Source organism: Scyliorhinus torazame, chromosome 6, assembly GCF_047496885.1.
Source record: "Scyliorhinus torazame isolate Kashiwa2021f chromosome 6, sScyTor2.1, whole genome shotgun sequence".
NCBI lineage: Eukaryota > Metazoa > Chordata > Chondrichthyes > Carcharhiniformes > Scyliorhinidae > Scyliorhinus > Scyliorhinus torazame.
The window spans coordinates 224230936-224249773 of record NC_092712.1 but is presented as its reverse complement, the minus strand read 5'-3'; the positions used below and the strand labels follow the sequence as shown (position 1 = coordinate 224249773).

General features: G+C 43.5%; 1 protein-coding gene across 1 annotated transcript in view; it reads right to left on the bottom strand.

The window, feature by feature from the left end:
• dnah5 (dynein, axonemal, heavy chain 5) overlaps nt 1-17896 on the bottom strand; it is a 521599-nt gene extending 503703 nt beyond the window's left edge. Inside the window, exon 1 of the mRNA XM_072509474.1 lies at nt 17325-17896. Coding sequence (XP_072365575.1) covers nt 17325-17522 — 198 coding nt within the window. The 5' untranslated portion in view covers nt 17523-17896. The remainder of the gene's footprint in view (nt 1-17324) is intronic.
• Nucleotides 17897-18838: the final 942 nt, after the last annotated feature.

Genomic DNA, 18838 nt, shown 5'->3' with positions numbered 1-18838 from the left:
ACTCCATGAAAACATGTCCATCTCTCCAATAGAGCAACCAGGTTGAACATGTCAGGCGCAGGCTTTTGACAGGAATCAGCCCATACCATTTAAAGGCACTTCCAACAACCAAACAGTAATGGAGTTGGGAAACCCAGAATTGGGACCCGCCCACCATTGTTAAAGGGCTTCCAAGTAATTCCAACTTGTGAAAATGCTGCCTTTTATGACTCGTATTACTATCATGGATCACCAGAAAGACAACAAGAAGCAGAAAGACTAAAGACAGTAGCATAGAAGGTGTAACAGTTAAATTAAGGCCGTGGAACGCTTATCGACTATTGACATGATGTTATTGATTTGTAGATTTTAGGTTGGCATCAACATCAGGGTAAAGTTGGAAGTGATGGTGAAAAGTGTTGGAGGCTCACATCAGCCTTCCAAAGACCCAATTTGCTACCCTAGAGTAAAGAAGGACATAGCAAAATAAGGGATTTTTGAAGAAAGTGGGTGCTTTTATTGCTAATGTTGTGTTCCTATGCAGGAGAAATCCAACACCGTATGTTCAAAACTTTATTCTTACCGTTATTTTAAAAAATGGATCACCTGAACCAAAAAGATGGCTGCTACAAATCATATGACCACACAGTTGTCCCTTTCTCTTGCAGAAACCCCCAGAAATCATAAGAGCAAAATAATTCTTCTCTCAGCTATGGAATCCCATGTCTCATTGTATAGATGTGGCGACTTGGGGCTTTTCACAGTAACTTCATTGGAGTGCATTATAAACCTACTTGTGACAATAAATATTATATGATTAGATTAGATTAGACCCCTAGGAATCATGAAGCCAGGAAGTTCACACATTGAAGCTTGTTACACCTACAGAGCTGTTATCAGACTCATCACAGCTAGTGGAGGCGGATTTCAAAAGGTAGCTACATGGGGTGTAATTTGCATCTGATAAGCTCACCTTGCCATGGAAGGTGACTCTTTCAACAACTAATGATGAGGACATTATCAGTCTTGAAATCAAAGCCAATTCCAAACATTTGATAAACAACCCTTTTGAAGTCATTGAGGAGAAGGAAGGTCACATAACACAAGTGACTATTTTGAAATCTCCATATGCCTTTGGTAACTGAGAAATAGTCACTCTGCTGTAACAGCCGGCTGGGGAACCACCAAGCAGCAGACCCCTCCAGGCAGAATAACAGCCTCTACCTCGAAACCTGTTTCTGCCAGAAGATTACTTACCATCGCATATAGAACTAACCAAGTCTCTCTGTACCTATTTCATCTTGCGGTAATGGCACCAACTGAAAAATGAATATTACCACCCCTGTCTTCAAGCAGCTTTACTAAAATGCCTACTTGAAAGAATTCCTCACTAGACTCTGACTTTGAACTCTGGATATCATGTGAATATTCACTTCTGTGGTTCTTGTATTTTAAATATATTTTTCTATGCCCCCATTTACGGTGGGTGGGTGCACGTGTGGAGTGCGAAGTTACTAATACTCCTCCCTCAGATTTTGATTATGAAATAAACTTAACTTTCTGAGTTCACCATAACCCCAAGTTTGCTGCAAGTTAATAATAAATTGGATCACAAAAACCGAGGGATTGGGAAAACATGCCACCACATGTTTGGAGAAAACAAACTCAAAACACCTCCTGTTTACAAATACGTGGTAAGTGGAAAGTGGTACAGTTTGCCTGTCTCTCTCCTGTCCATAACACTAATGAGGTGGTAGTACTGGATGAGTTTTAACCGTGGACAACTGAAAGAGATATGATGCTACAAATGAATGCTTTTGTCAGACTACAAAATCTGTATGGAAAAACAGCATGAGGCTTGATCAGTGAACGTCTGTGCATGGCATCGAGATGGAAATACAATACACTCAGTATGCTCTTTGGCAGAGAAATGGTGGCTTAAGATTTGGCAGGGGAATAACTAAATTTTCATATTGCACAGAACTCAATGACAGCAATAATAACCACAGATAATGTGTTGGGGGGGGGGGTAGATGAACCATAGAACTGAGCAAACAAGCATCAAATTACATTTAACCTGATAAATGCAAGATGTTCACAAATACATTGATGGAATTATTTCCTCCCCCTCTTGCCTCCACAAGTGAACTCGCAAGCAACATTGGTGACAAGATTGGGAAACAATCAAACAATTCCATTGGCTGCTAAAAGTCAAGCTCAGCATTTACATTCAAAAACAATGTCCCTAGGGCAGCACGATGGCGCAGTGGTACGCACTGCTGTCTCATGGCACAATGGTTAGCACTGTTACCTCATGGTGCAGTGGTTAGCACTGCTACCTCATGGCACAGTGGTTCGCACTGCTGCCTCACGGCGCCGAAGTCCCAGGTTCGCTCCTGGCTCTGGGTCACTGTCCGTGTGGAGTTTGCACTTTCTCCCCGTGTTTGCGTGGGTTTCGCCCCACAACCCAAAGATGTGCAGGGTAGGTGGATTGGCCACGCTAAATTGCCCCTTAATTGGAAAAAATTAATTGGGTACGCTAAATTTAAAAAAAAACAATGTCCCTAAAAACACATTAGTCACAAGTGCAGCCAAAGTAAAATTGGGATTAAAATATTTAAAAATTTGTTGTGTTACAGACGGCAACAAAATGTTGAAAAATGCACATGACTCTAACAATAACAAAATAAATTAGTCACTTTAAAACACAATTTTGAAAATTACTTACAGGCATATTCTGCAAGTTAAAAAAACCAAATAGAGTTGTCCAATATATAAGTAATTTCATGAAAAATATAGATGCTTAAGTTTCAGAAGAGATCCAACTAAAACATGTTTGGGGATAATCCATGTTAGAGAATTCTCCAGTATCCAGAATCATTACTTGCCTTTGGATTAACAATTTCTTGAAGAGGTTGAGAGAACTTTTTTCCAATCGAGTAGTCATTTATACTCCAACACAATGAAAAGCAGTAGTGTTGAGCAACAGTGCCTATTCAACATTTTCCGATCTCGTTTGAATCAATTTGCCAACAATTTGCCAATATCCACAACCCAACCAGGACTAACGTCTGCAATCTTAAAGTGATCATTAGCATCATTACCCAGGATGTCAGTTACAGTTTATGTTCAACAGGATGTTCGAATCTCTCTCAAAACAGTGTGTGGATTGATATTCGGGCTTCTTTTCAGTTAGTCAAACAACTGGAACAAAGCATCAGCAACAGTTAAACGGCAAAAAACACAGGAAAGCACAATAACTAGAGTAAAGCATAAGAACTTTCACTTTTGATTCCTTAATCAGTTTTAAATTTGTAGCCTTGAATCAATGTCCTTGATGGTTTTAACAAATGTGCTCTCAATTGGTTTTATGAAACTAGCCTGATGTGAAAACAGCAGCAGTAAAACAGACAAAATCAACCATGAAAAATGGCCAGAACTTTGTATCCTCTGCCTGCTTCCTCATAAATTAGTGCAAGATAAATGACAAAGTATCCATCTGTGTTTGAACAGGAAGCTTCTGATCCAGTTAGTTAAATGTTTAACAATTTGCAAAGAAAACACAAATAAAAGAAGTTTCCGGCCACAGGCAATACTCACTTTCTAAATACTCACTTTCTAGATGTCACTAATATGATTAGAATTTATTTTAAGGGATCACTGACCCGAACTGTTTGTTCCTAACTATTGCAAATTTAAGTATGTTTAAAGCTGGTAGAATGCTGTGGCTAATTTTGTCAAAACAAAACATGGAGGAGCTGCAGTTAAAATAAGAAAACTCAAAGTGATTTTTAACAGAATGCTATTCAATGCAAAAATAAACAAATTGAATATTTCACATTTTTATTTACAGCTCTAGGAAGGCAATGTTGATAAGTAATTGGAAGTGAACAACATAACAGCAATAGACAAAAAATAGCAAACCATTCTGGTTAAAATCTTTTAAAATATTAATATATTTTCAAAGTACAGAGCATTTATTTTTACATTATACTCAGTATACCTTGTTGAGTGCATATGGAAAGCTACCAGAGAAAAACGCTTTATCACATTTCCACATTTAGAAAAACTTAATTCAGCAAAATACTTCACGGGAGTGTGTACAAAGCTGCCCAGAATTTTGGACAGCGTGAAAACCATTGTGTTAAATTTCCTCAGGCGTTTGTGAGGCTGCCCAAGTAAATGCTTAATTCTTCTGTACCTGCAGTTTTCTTGTAGCCAGGGAAACAGATCATTGATTTAATGCAAGTTATTTTAGACCCAGCCTGTGCTGGACCAGATAAATCATACACAACAAAAAAATGTGCTGGATTATTTATTTGGCCCGGCTCCATTCTCATCAATATAAACTGGAGATGCTCAGTTATAAGATATTTGTGACTGAAGTATATAGGTTGAGACTTCAGGAGTTATAACTTCAGGAGTTGAAGCTTATATACGGAAATTATTAATATCTTGGCAACAGTTGTTAATATATTTGATTACCTCTGTGTTGTCTCATCTTTTCTTGATGGAAATATTTATTATATGTGTTAATCTTTGCTTTCATAGCATCATCTGCCGGCTGTTGATGCAAATTATGTGCTGTTTCAGTTGTACTGTTATTTGTTTTTAATTCTTTGATGGGATGTGGGTATTGGCGACGAGACCAGCATTTGTTGCCCATCCCAATTGCCTCTGAACTCAGTGGCTTGCTGGGCTATTTCAGAGGGCAATGAAGAATCAATCGCATTGCTGCTGGTCTGTGTTACAAGTAGGCCTCACCAAATAAAGACAGCATATTTACTGCCCAAAAGGGCATTGGTGAATCAGATGGGTTTTTGATGACAATCAATGATAGTTTTATGGACACAATTACGAAGATTAGCTTTCAATTCCAGATTTCTTTATTAATTATATTTAAATTCCACCAGTTGCCATGGTGGGATTTGAACTCATGTCCCCAACTCATTTGCCTTGGCCTCTGGTTTACCGGTCCAATAAATATGACCACAACGCCACCATCTCCCGTAGAAGAAGCCGAAACATTGGACTGAACTTTTTTGACACACATTCCCAATCATCCTTGCCGTTCCAATAAGTCTCTGAAATGAGCTTCCTAGGTCAAGCATGCAACAAAGCTGCTTCTTTACATATGAAATAAATAATTAAATTGAATTCCTTGTAGAAAGTGCCACCAAAGAGCCCAACATATGTTCAGTGCTTGTAATATGTACCACATTTTACAGCATATAACTTTATACATGTAATTTGCATGGCTGACTACAAACACTTATTGAATCAATGTCCATTTTTGAAAGCTGTCCATCATTAATGAACTCACTTTGTAAAATTTAGTTATCTCCAACATACAACAATCAAACTATTCGTCGGTACAGAATATATTCATCTTCATCCTCGCTAGTACAATATTCTCAACAGATTTCTCATGCCTGTTCAACAGGTTTCTTGGATCAGTGGTAAGCTGTTGGAAAACTTAAGATGAAGTAAACCAATAACAGACATCACTAAAATCACCCCAGGTGCTTCAGACTAAGTTAAATGTAGGACCAGGTGTTTTAGTTTAACAGGTATTTGATCGAGTAAGTACACTTTTTGAGCGCATGGTGATTTATTCTTTGATTAACTGCTGTGTAATATTCCACCTTTACTATGGTGTACAGCAGTTTGAAAGTGCTTGCAACAAATAGATTTTCACAAGTGTTCTAGCTGAACCTTATAGGTCAAACACAGAAGTGTTTAAAATGCTTCCACATCGGTACTGAAGACCCCCACCTTTTAGAAACAAAGTGCACAATTCCTTTTGGCATTTAATTATTTTATAACAGTCCTCAAGTTACAGGCTACAACAGTTTGAGCAGTAACTTTTTTATAGCTGTCATAGGAACATCATAGTAAGGCACTCAGCTCTAGATAGTCCTGCCATTCAATGAGATCATGGATGTTTTAAGAACCAGAGGACACTGATTAAAGATGATTGTCCAAATAACTAATGGCAAAATGAGGGGAAAACAATTATGCTGCAAATGTCTAGAATTTAGAATGCACTTTCTGAAAGTGAGGTAGCAGATTCAGTATGGCTTTCAAAAGGGAATTGGTAAGCAACTGGAGCTAATTTGCAAGGCCAAGGGAGAGGATAGGGAAGTGGGACAAGCTGAGCTGTTCTTGCAGAGAACTACCATGGATACAATAGACTGAATGGCCTCCTTCTGTGCTGTAGTCATTCTATGATTCTATTAACTACTCTGCTTTTCCATTCTATTTCTCCGGAATTGGACCCCAGTTCTTCGTTTGCATTTTGTGTCCTAGTTAACCTGTACCAATACTTATAATGATGAGTGAATGCGTACACCAAAGTCCTGTTTTTCTTTCTTTCTTGCCCCCATTTGGACTTCCTCTGTTCCTGCAACCTCTGTAGAATTGTATCCTTATTTTATATGTCCTTTCCTCATTCTTCAAACCAAATGTTTAACTTCCTATTTCTCGGAGCAGGAGCCCCCTTATTTATCCTATTACATCACACTTAGCCATTTTAAAATTAAATTTGCTATTTATACACTCATTCTGCAAGTTTATTTAATTCTTCTATTTTGTTGCAGTCTTCTGAAGTATTAAATATATTCCCAAATTTGGCATTGCTTGGAAATTTTGAAATTGTATATCTGCTTTGCAAGCCTGCATGTTTATATAAATGTGGAACAGCAGTCCCAGCATCCGTGGATCCCACTTTCAGCCAGTCAATATCTTAAATCCATACTCTTTGCTCAGTAGATTGCTATCCATTCTGGGACATACCCCAGATTCTACATACTCTGACCTTGGTCATGAGCCTATTCCTATTATGCGATTTTATATATTCTGACCTTGGTATTATGCGGTACCTTATTTAAGGCCTTTTTGAAATTCCAGATATATTACATCTACCATCCTTATTGACTTTTACTGTTACAAAAAACAAGGACAACTTTACATTAAAGTAACAAAAATTAAAATATATTATTTGTATATGAGCATTGAATTTAATTCACATGATTGCAAACGGTAATTTAGTTATGTCAGGTTGATAAATATGCTGAAGAAATTCAATGTTGCACTCATGCTGCATTGATTCATAAGTAACTGATAAGGAGACTGTTTGTGATGGAATATATGCTGAAAGTATTTCTGGCAGCTACTCTGTCATTTTGTTCAAAAAGATCTTGTCCTTCAAATATTTTCAGTTTTAATTTCCTGAGATGTCAATTGGCATTTGACTGAATCACTGGTAACTAAGTGACAGTGCTTTATTTCAGGCTTCGTAGGGACCTTCACTCTGCAGTAATGATCTCAAAGTAATGATCTTATCCTTTAAAATATTATTTTCATTCTTAATGTAGAACAAAAATAATTTTAAAGCTGCTTGAAATCTAGTAAACGTGTTTATATGGAATTGTTGCAACCTTTCGGATAATCATTGATACATAAATCGAAAGTGATTGGCTTTGAAGAAAGTAATAATTATTAAAGAAAACTAATTCCTTTAATCTAGCAAGATTAAATAGCCAAATATTTTTATATTATTACTTTTGGAGGCAAGGGTGCTAATGGAGAGTCTCTGACAAACTGAGCTGAGGGTATGCATCTTAGTTTCAGCAGTTAGCAGGTGATGAAATAGGGAAAGGCTAGATGAAAGATTGGGCTAAATTTCTTCTGAAGGCTGTGGGGAAAGCTTTCTGAATTGTTTTTCCTGGTACAGAATTTAACACAATGGGACTACATTAAAAGAGTGAACAGAAATTCATAGGGGGCGGTGGAGAGATGGGGGGGGGGGGGCGGGGGTACAAATCCTTGATGACATTTCTGTTATGAGCTCCGAATGTGGAATGCCAAAGACCATCACTTACTGCAACTGAAACTAACTATAACAAGACTAAAAATTTGATGACTAAAGCTATCATTTTGAACATGAAAACAACACTGGATGAGACATGCGTAATTGCTGCATTTTGTGGGAGTTTTTTGACAGCAAATTGTCATTATCATTACCCCTCTGAAACTTCCAATTGATTGCAAGTGAAAATTCTAAAAGTTGGGGTGTCTGCCACAAGCGATGAGCTGGTGCCCCCTGTTCTTCATCACTCCGCCAGCAAACCCCACCCCACCGTCACCCGAGGGCCACGAATCATTGAAAATAGTTGATGTGGTGAGAACTTCAATTCTTCTTCTCTCTCAGCATATTAACAACCTCACCCTTTTCAATCAGGTGTAACTGGATTTTTAAACAGAAACTGGTATAAGAACTAGCCTCATGGCCTAAAGGACAGACTTCCAGTGGCAGCACATAGGTGGAAGTCGTACGTTGTGTAGCTCCTGCTCAAACCTCTGGTTATTGGAGTTTAATACTCGGTTCCAGGGACAGTCTTTGAATAAGCGTCTGCAGGAAGACAAAAAGGTGGGAAATGTCGAAGACCCCCCAAAAAAAAGCCGCTGGGAAGAAGGGGGCGAATGAACGTTCACCTTTGAGTGAACGGGTCAACCCGGCAGCAAGAAAAATGGTGGAGGCGGGATCGCTGGGTGGCGCCGCGTCCTTCACAATGAAAACTCTGACCGAGGTGATGGCCGGAGAATTTGAGAGACAGTTTGCCATGCGTATGGAGGTGATGCACAAGTAGATGATGGCTGCGATAAAGGGGCTGGTGGAAGAGGCGGCGATGTTGAAGACATTCGCAGAGGTACGGCAGCAAGGAGAGAAGTTGAAGGGGGTGGAGGAAGCTCTGACGCAGCACAGTGACCAGTTCACCTCGATGGGTGAGGAGCTGCGGAGAGTGGTGAAGGTCAACAAAGGACTCAGAGCCAAAGTGGAGGACCTGGAGAATAGGTCGAACCAGCAGAATTTGAGAATTGCGGGCTTGCTCGAGGGGGTGGAGGGCCTGAGGCCGACTGAGTACTTTGCGAAGAAGTTGGCCGAGTTGCTGGTGGAAGAACCCTCCCGGTATGAGGTGGACAGGGCTTATTGGTCATTCAGGCCCAAGCCAAAGGCAAACGAACCGCCAAGGGCGGTCATAATTTGCTTCCACAAATTCCATGTTAAGGAGAAGGTCTTGAGTTGGGTAAAGCAACGGTGTGAGGTGAAGTGGGAAGGAGCTGGTGTTTGTATGTACCACGACTTATCTGTGAAGCTGGCATGAAGGTGGGCAGCCTTCGGTCGGGTGTAGGTGGCACTCTTCAGCAACGGTATGAGGTTCAGCGTGGTTTACCTGGCGAAGAGCTTGCAGTCACTGGCGGTTCACCGGAGGAAGGAGCTGCGCTCCAAAAGCTAGTCATTCAAAACAAACCTGTTGGACTTTAACCTGGTGTTGTAAGACTTCTTACTGTGCCCATCCCAGTCCAATGCTGGTATCTCCACATCACGTTCTATAGAAGGGGATGGCTCAGAGGGCGGGGTGGACAACGAATGTAGGGTTGTTAGTATTTGCAATAAGATTGGGAACGTGATTGAGGAATATGTGGGGTTTCGTTGCACAAGGGAAGTTTCGCCATCGGTAGTTTAGGAGGTTCTGAAGGCAGTAGTGAGGGGGAGGTGATTGAGTACAAGGCTCAGGTGGACAAGGAGGAGAGAGAGGAGCTCCAAAAATTGATACAGGAGATATTGGAGATGGATAGGAGGTACCTGTGGGACCTGGACCCGTTGGAGATGGATAGGAGGTACCTGTGGGACCTGGACCCAGCCCTTTTGGCCAAGAGGAAGGAGCTTCAGGCAAAGTTCAACCAGTTGTGCACAGTTGTCACCACAGTCAACTGCTGTGGGTCCTGAAAGATGGCTGGTTGGTAAAAATGGGTCCTGGGCAAAACAATTTGAAAAACACTGTGCGAGACCATGCCGAGTACTGTGAGACTATCTTTGCCAAGCATCAACAGCTCTTACAGCAATATAAATGACATCTATAATTGAAATTTGTAGGAGTGTCTGCAATTGGAGATCCAGAATGGTTGGTACTCAACACCTCATAACTATTTGGGGTGATAAAAACATCAAGTAATATGGGGCTACTGTGGGAGAGTGATGATCAGGGACCAGGAACATTAACTTCCCTGATCAATCTGCATGGAGGAGTGATCTCTAGTGGACAAATGCTGTTCTCCGCTGTGCACCAGATATCTGGGGCTGGATTCTCCGGTCGCCGACGCCAAAATCGCATTCGGCAATTGGCTGGAGGATCAAAGTTCCCAACCAAATTGGGAGTGGCGCCGCTTTTGCGATGCTCCGCCCCCTCCAAAGCACGCCTCGCATAGATGGCGCGGGACACGTGTGGTCTCATCCATCGGGAACTCGGCGTGGCGGCTGCGGACGCAGTCCAGCGCCGTCATAGTTGGGGGAGGGCCGATCCGCAGGCAGTTTGGGGGGGGGGGGGGGGACCAGGGCGTGTGAGCTAGCCAAAGGGGGGACTATTTTGCGTGCTGGGTCCGCGAGCAGCCGGCGCCATGTAGCACGATGCGGCCGCAGCAGGCAGCCGTCGTGCGAATGCCCGGCCACGGACCTGGCAATTCTCCAGGCCTTATCGGCAGCTAGAGCTGGGTGTCTACGCTGCCTTCCTGCTGGCCCCCAGCAAAACGCTACCGTTCCCACGCCGGCATGAAGACATAGCCCCAGAATCGTAGAATCCAACCCCTGGTTCCACCTAAAGAGAGCTCTCTGCATGATCTGCCCCCAGTAGGAGCAAACCCCTGCAACGATCCCCTCAAGGCAAATTTTATCTTTTCGAGTCTGAGAATCCCCACCATGTCGCGAACCCACACCCCTGACTTTGGGGGCTCAGAGTCCCTCCCACCTAGTAAGAACGGTCTCCGGGCCACCAGGGAGGCAAAGGCCAGGATGTCAGCCTCTCTCGCCCCCTGGGCTTCCGGGTCTTCTGACACACCAAAAATGAAATTCGCGAGGGCCAACCCCCACACACCTTCTCACCACGCCCCCGCTCCAGTGGGTCCGATATGTACAGCAGCAGATCGTCCGTGTAGAGTGAGACCCTGTGTTCCACCGCCCTCCCATACTATTCCCTGCCAGACCCTCGACGCTCTCAATGCCAATACCAACGGCTCTATAGCCAAGGCAAACAACAGTAGGAAAAGTGGACATCCCGTTTCGTCCCCTGGTGCAACCTGAAGTAGTCCAATCTCATCCAATTCGTCCACACACTCGCAACCGGTGCCTGGTACAGCAACCGGACCCAATCCACAAATCCCTGTCCAAACCGCCACAGGACCTCCCACAAGTATTCCCACTCCACCCGATCAAAGGCTTTCTCTGCATCCATGGCGACCACCACCTCAACCTCGCGCCCCTCTGGAGGCATCATGATTACATTAAGCAACCTCGTAATGTTGGTCGCCAGGTGCCGACCCCTTAATGAACCCCGTCTGGTCCTCCCCAATTACCCCTGGGATGCAATCCTCGATCCTTGTGGCAGGATCTTTGCCAACATCCACATTTAACAGGGAAATCGACCGATACGACCCACAGTTTTCCAGATCCTTATCCCGTTTTAAAATTAGGGAGATTGACGCCTGTGACGTCGGGGGGGGGGGGGGGGTCGGGCTCCCAGCTCCTTTGCTTCATTGACGGACTATACCAACAGCGGTCCCAACACCCCCGAGAACTTCTTGTAGAATTCCACCGGGTATCCGTCCAGTCCCTGGGCTTACCCGATTCACCTCCAACCCATCTACTACTTCTACAAGCCCAATTGGAGCCCCCAAGCCCTCCACCAGCTCCTCATCCACCTTCGGGTCCAACGCTTCCAGAAACATCCTCATCCCCTCCTCCCCGGCCAGGGGCTCCAACTTATACAATTTACTGTAAAACTCCCTGAACACCCCATTCAGCCCCGCCGTTTCCAAGACCCTCCCATGTCCTTCACTTTCCCAATTTCTCTCACTGCCTCCAGTTTCCTCAACTGGTGCGCTAACATCCTGCTCGCTTTCTCCCTGTACTCGTATATCGTCCCTCTCAACCTTCGCAGCTGTCCTACTACCTTACCCGTGGTTACCAACCCAAATTCCATTTGCTTCATCCCATTACCAACTAAAAATCTGTTTAACTCCTCCTTAAATTTACTCACTGTCCTTGCACCCACCGCACTCTGGGGTAGCGAATTCCACAGATTCACAGCCCTTTGGAGAAGTAGTTTCTCCTCAACTCTGTTTTAAATTTGCTACCTCCTATCCCAAGATTATGACCTCTCGTTTTAGAATGTCCCACAAGAGGAAGCATCCGCTCCATGTCTCCTTTATCCAGACCTTTTAGCATCCTGTATACCTAAATTAGATCTCTCCTCATTCTTCTCAACTCTAGAGCGTATAGGCCTCAACTGTTCAATCTCTCTGCGTCGGCATGGGTTTCCTCTGGATGCGAAGGGTCCAGAGGGAGGAAAGCCATGGGAGGGACTGCTACATGTGGTAGTGGTGAAACTAATCTCCAATTGCCAAAACAATTTGCTGGAGAGAATGAAAGTTGTGAACAATGGAAGGGGTGGGGCTCCAGGGAACCACTCAGAAGAAACGGTTGACAATGAGAGTGGGAAGATCTGCAGGTGGTCTTGACATGGATTATGCATATCGTGACACAACAGAAGGAAACGGTGTTGGGCAGGCCAGAAGTGAAAATCCACAGGAGGCAGTGAGATCAAACAACATATGCAATTTGGGGGGAGGCAAAAACAGCAAGGAGCAGTAGGATGGATTTGTGAACATCCAAAGAGAGGATAGGTGTGAAGCAGGTGAGATAAATGCTGGAAATGGTGAGGGAGTGATGTATGGGTATGTGTGTGTGTGTGTGGGGGGGGGGGGGGGGGGGGTGCGAAGAAGAACTTATTCTCTTTGCATCCAAAAAAAATAAGTCAACATGAAAATGAAATTCCTTGGTATGTACTGTAATGAGCTGCTCTCAGCTAGGGCAGCTGTGCTGCTGCATTCGGCCCCAGTAGCACTAGGGTAGGAAAGAGAAAACTCATCCAGGATCTCTCCTCCTGTTCAGTAGTACCCAATGCCCCCTGTGGGATAGAACCAGAGTGCAGTCACCACATGAGAAAAGGATTGCACCAAACAGTGAAAATGCACAATTCTTTTCAAAAGGAATATCTGGAACATGCCGGAAGTTTGATTTCTGACCATTATTTGACGCATTTCCAACAATACGGTGAGCATTTTATGTACATTGATAGCTTGTGCTGTGAATTCAATTCCATGAGTATTATGAGAGAAAACAATGGACAAGTTCTGATGAAGGCTTCAATCCAAAATGGTAATCTAACTTTTGGGTTCAGATGCTAATTATAGAATTGAATAGCAAAGAAAGGCCACTTGGCCCATCGAGTCTGCACCAGACAAAAAAAAAAGCCACTAATCCCAATCCCACTTTCCAGCATTTGGCTGCACTTGAGATGCATATCCAGACACAAATCGACATGTTTCTTCCCCCCAGTATTTTCTGTTTGTTTCAGCATTCACAGTCCCTTTTCATTTCTACAATTCGGTTGGTGAACTCACATTTTCAGAAATTTCAAACACTACATACTGTATAAACGCTTCTTTCCTTATGGTCACTGCTTCATTTTATTCCCCGACATTCCTTCAGGAGAAACACATAAATCATTCACCGACTCCTCTACAATTCCCACTTTCAGCACAGCCATACGAAATGTGTCCACACATACTTTCACAGTGTTATTGGTTGTTATTTTGCCAGAATTCTATTTTGTTTGTAAGTTTAAAATAGATTAAATATTTACAATAATAAGGGTATACGTGCTCATCATTCAGGACAAGGAACGAACTCTGTTGTTGGTCAACATAAACTTATTACTTCAAATAACTGGAGAAATTAAGTCCCTTTTGTGGGCAGCACAGGAGCACAGCGGTTAGCACTGTTGCTTCACAGCTCGAGGGTCCCAGGTTTGATTCCCAGCTTGGATCCCTGTCTGCGTGGGGTCGGCACGTTCTCCCCGTGTCTGTGTGGGTTTCCTCCGGGTGCTCCGGTTTCCTCCCACAAGCGCCGAAAGACATGCTGTTAGGTATTTTGGACATTCTGAATTCTCCCTCTGTGTACCCGAACAGGTGCCGGAATGTGGTGACTAGGGGATTTTCACAGTAACATTTTTGCAGTGTTAATGTAAGCCTACTTGTGACAATAAAGATTATTTTAAAAATATTTTTTAAAATAATCAAAAAGAATATGGAAACATTGTGGCTGTCTCCAGTGGATATTATGTTGTTTCTCTGTGGGAATGTTTCAAAATAGTCTGCGAGGTGCACAAGTGCCACCTAGCAGCATAAAATTAGTACTGCGACTACCAAATTCACAGATATAAAATTCTTTGTATTTTAGCTTTATTTGTTCACTGGTGCCCATACAGCAGGAAGCCAAACAAATATTACAAAGTTATGCAAATTGTTCAATGCAGTTTGAATATTGGAGGTTCATGATGCAGTGGAATTAATTCAATGTCGGATGTTTTTGACATTTATTGCTCTATTTGTAGAACAATTCAGAACTAATAAACTCAAAATACTGTGCTGAAAATTTGAAATAACAACAGAAATGCTGGAAAAACTCAGCTGTTTAGGCAGTATCTGTGGACAGCGAAACAAAGTTGACCTTTCAAGTCAATGACCTTCCACCAGAAGTGGAAAATGTTAGAGATGCGACAGGCAAGTATTGAAGCAGAGGAAAGGGGGACAAAGAGTAAAAAGGAAGTTCTTTGATGTGGTAGAAGGCAGGAGAGATTAAAGGACAAAAGGGCTGATGGTGCAAAGTTAAAAAGGTGATAATAGGAAGTGAAGAAACAAAATGTGGATCTAGAGGAAGCATAGATGGGACAGCAGAATCATCGACACTTGTCTGAAAAAATGGGAGCAGGTTAAAAAGGTGTGAATTGTGTCAAGCCAGGGCAGTTGGTAGGATTTCGCAGGCCAGGTGGTGGGGGATGAATGTAATGCGACATGAATCCCAGGTCCCTGGCTTGACACAATTCACACCTCTTTGACCTGGGTTACCCCATCTCTGGATCTGTAAAGATTTAATCACCTGCTAATGCTCGCATTCCAAGCATTGTCTGGCATCTTTGAATCTGTCTATATATATGTTTCTGGAATATACCTCTTCATTCACCTGAGGAAGGAGCAGCGCTCCGAAAGCTAGTGACATCGAAACAAACCTGTTGGACTTTAACCTGGTGTTGTGAGCATTATCCAAGCCCACAACCACTACCATCTAGATGGACATGGCAGCAAACACATGGAAACATTGCCACCTGGAGGTTCCCCTCAAAGCCACTCACCATCCTGACTTGGAAATAAAATCACCCCCCACCAACAGCACTGTAGTTGTACCTACACAACATGGACTGCAGTAGCTCAAGAAGGCAGCTCACCATCACCTTCTAAGGGGCAATTAGGGATCAGCAATATGTATTAGCCAACACTGTTAAAGGAATTAACAATCATAAATTCTCCCCTATAGGGTGAAGGAGTCTCTGGCTAGCAGCAGTCTAGAAGCATGACCATTTATCAATTCTAAAGGTCGCCAGAGACTCTTCGAACATTTGGGATAATAAAGTCACCATGTAAATTGTTTTAGGGGCTTGAATAAACATCTTTTGTTGGGAAAAGGCCAAGATACGGCGGCACGGTAGTATAGTGGTTAGTACTGTTGCTCCACAGCGCCAGGGTCATAGGTTTGATTCCCGGCTTGGGTCACTGTTTCTGAGGAGTCTGCACGTTCTCCCCGTGTCTGCGTGCGTTTCCCCCAGGTGCTCCGGTTTCATCGCCAAGTCCCGAAAGACATGCTTGTTAGGTGAAGTGGACATTCTGAATTCTCCCTCTTTGTGCCCGAACAGGCACCGGAGTGTGGCGACTAGGGGATTTTCACAGTAACTTCATTGCAGTGTTAATGTAAGCCTACTTGTGACAATAATAACGATTATTTATATTATTACAGAATAGTGGCAGGAGTAAAGAGTGATAAAGACTATCTAAAAAAGGTATATAACTTGTGCTTTCATGTCTGTAAGGCAAGATTTGTTTGGCTGACTCCTCAAGGGAAGGATGAGTCAGACTTTGTCTCCCAGCCGCCTTCATATGGATCCTCATTAAAAGCCTATGAAAAGAGCCTACCACGTTTGTTTACTTTTCCAAATCTAGCAAGCTTCACGGTTCCCTGGACCTTTTTGTCCCGCCCTTTACGGGAACATGATGGTTCTGATACTCTATTTGCTTTTTGGATGACTTCCCACTACAAGTGGCTGCACCCAGTCCATTTTGGCCAGATCCTGTCTTAGCCTATTAAAAATTGACCTTCCTCCAATTCAGACTTTTTACTAATTAACTTGAGAAATTTCTTATCCTTCCTACTATGTGATTTCCATTTGTCCCTTCCACTACCTCTTTCCATTTGTGTGTTTTGACATGTATTACAGAACATTCTATCTCTTTTGCTGCATGGGTGGTCATTGTGTATTTGCATCCCTTCATCCTATTCTGGTTCTTTTTAATTCTGATCATCTGTAATCTGATCATCACTTTGGGGGAAAGGTCTACAATTGAAATGTCAACTTGTATTCCTTCCAGGAGGGGACTTCCAATGCCTTGTTTAAAGCATTTTGTTAACACTACCTCTGCAATGTTGGATAATGTTACAACTAATCAATGGATTATATCTAATTGAAGACTTTGTCCACGTTCACTAGATTGCTTGGAGTAATGCACACTGAATACTAGAAATTTGGGCATGTAGGTGCAGTCACCTCTCAAGGAACCCAATGGAATTTCCTCTGACAGGGCAATCCACTGAGATAAAGTGCAAAGCGAGGAAACTCTTGCCACACTAATCGTCACTCCCTCGAAATCTATGTACTGTTTTCCCTGTATATGTATTTTCATATGTGCATTTTCATAATTTTATCAATCTCTTCTTTCCTTCCCTTATTTGTAAATCCCTTCAAGAAAGAATGAAACGGAGAGATGGACAAGCGTACAAGGCAAAGAGGGAGCAGGAAGAGATATGCAGACAGAAATAGAGTTAAGGTTTTTAACAATTGTAAAAAGAGAATGGAAGACAAAGAGAAAAGAGACAGAAAAGAAACATCCTTCTTTGACATGTAATGTTATTTAAATATATATATACATATATATATTCCCCAATCTAAATTGCCAAAAACAATTACTCGTGAGCAAACTTGCATCAAGGGAGAATTTCTGAAGGTGCGATGTGGGTGATTCCATCCACCAGTCAAGTAAAACTAAGGGGTAGGGGGTGGTTAGACAATAGGATTTGGTGGCTCCGTCACTTAAAAATCAGAAAGTTTTTGACAAACCTTGATCTCTTTCCTGTTGTCTCTCGGCGAGATGGGTTTAGAGACACTGCCCCGGAGAGCTGTGATCCCGGCCTTCAGGCCCACGCCGGTGACGCTGGCCACACGGAAGCTTCTGCGCTGCCCTCGGTTCTCCTCCATGCTCTTTGCCTCCAGCCGCTGCTCTGAGTGAGAGAGTGAGTGAGGGCGGGGAGGGGGCATGTCCCCACCCCCGGGTTCTCCGTCCGCGCTGCACTTTCTGTGACTTTATTCCTGCTGTGTAGGGGGGGGGGGGATATTTCTCTGGTCCGAGGCTGAATTCGTGCTTGGTTGTGGTTGGAGCTGGGGTTTCGCTTGCTTTCTCCTGGTGTGCTTTTCTCTGGCGCCTCACCGAGCCTGTCCCGACAACAGGATTAGTATCCAAGCAACGCCGCCCTGCTGGGGGTTGCCGGCTGAAGGGAAGGGACAAGGCGGACCAGCCGCCACCACAGTTCCCCTAAGTTTATGTCCAATAAAACAGGCAGACTCTCTTCATGCCTGTCCCTGGGCGAACGACACAAGTGACAGTGGGAAATTTCTCTCTCATCCGCGCCCTTGATTTATTCGCACGGATTTAAAGTGCTGATTAAAAAGTTAACAGTTGTTTAGATCCATTCACGCCCCCACCCCCACCCCGCCCCGGGCTGGTTTGGAGAACGCTACGTGCGTAAGTGGGAAAATTCTTAACTTTGAGCAAGAATTTCTCCGATCGGCTTGATAAGAATCAGGGAGATCCGGTCCAATAATCAACCAGACTGAGCACCAGCGCGAGTGGGGCATGGTTGAAGGAACAGAGAGCAAGTTGTTGTCCTCCGCTCTGGCACCTCAGCTGCTCCTGGCTCTGGCCCCGCTAGTCATAAGACGGATCAACCCCAGCCTCCCAGACGGTCTCGATCCATTGCAGTTTGCCTATGCCACAATCGGTCCACAGTAAATGCTATCTCCCTGGCCCTACAATCAACACTTGAAGACCTCAACAAGGACACCGGTACATGAGACTGCTGCTCATAGACTACAGCTCCACCTTCAACACCATTATCCCGACAAGATTAATAACCAAACTCTGCAAACTTGGACTTGACCCCTCCCTGTGCAGATGGATCCTTGACTTCCTCACCAATGGACTGCAATCTGTCAGGATAGGTAACAGCACCTCCTCCACAATAGTCCTCAACACCGGGGCCCCACAAGGATGTGTGCTCAGTCCTCTACTGTACTCCCTATTCACACACGACTGTGTGGCAAGATTTAACTCCAATTTGATCTATAAGTTTGGGGATGATACGACTGTGGTGGGTCATATCCCAAACAACGACGAATAAGACTACAGTAGATACATCACTTGGTTGCATGGTGTACCGAAAACAACCTCTCTCTAAATGTTGGAAAGACCAAGGAACTGATCATCGACTTCAGGAAGCTTGGCACGACAACCCCCCCCCCCCCCCCCCCCCCCAGTCTACATCGATGGTTCTGATGTGGAGATGGTCGATAGCTTT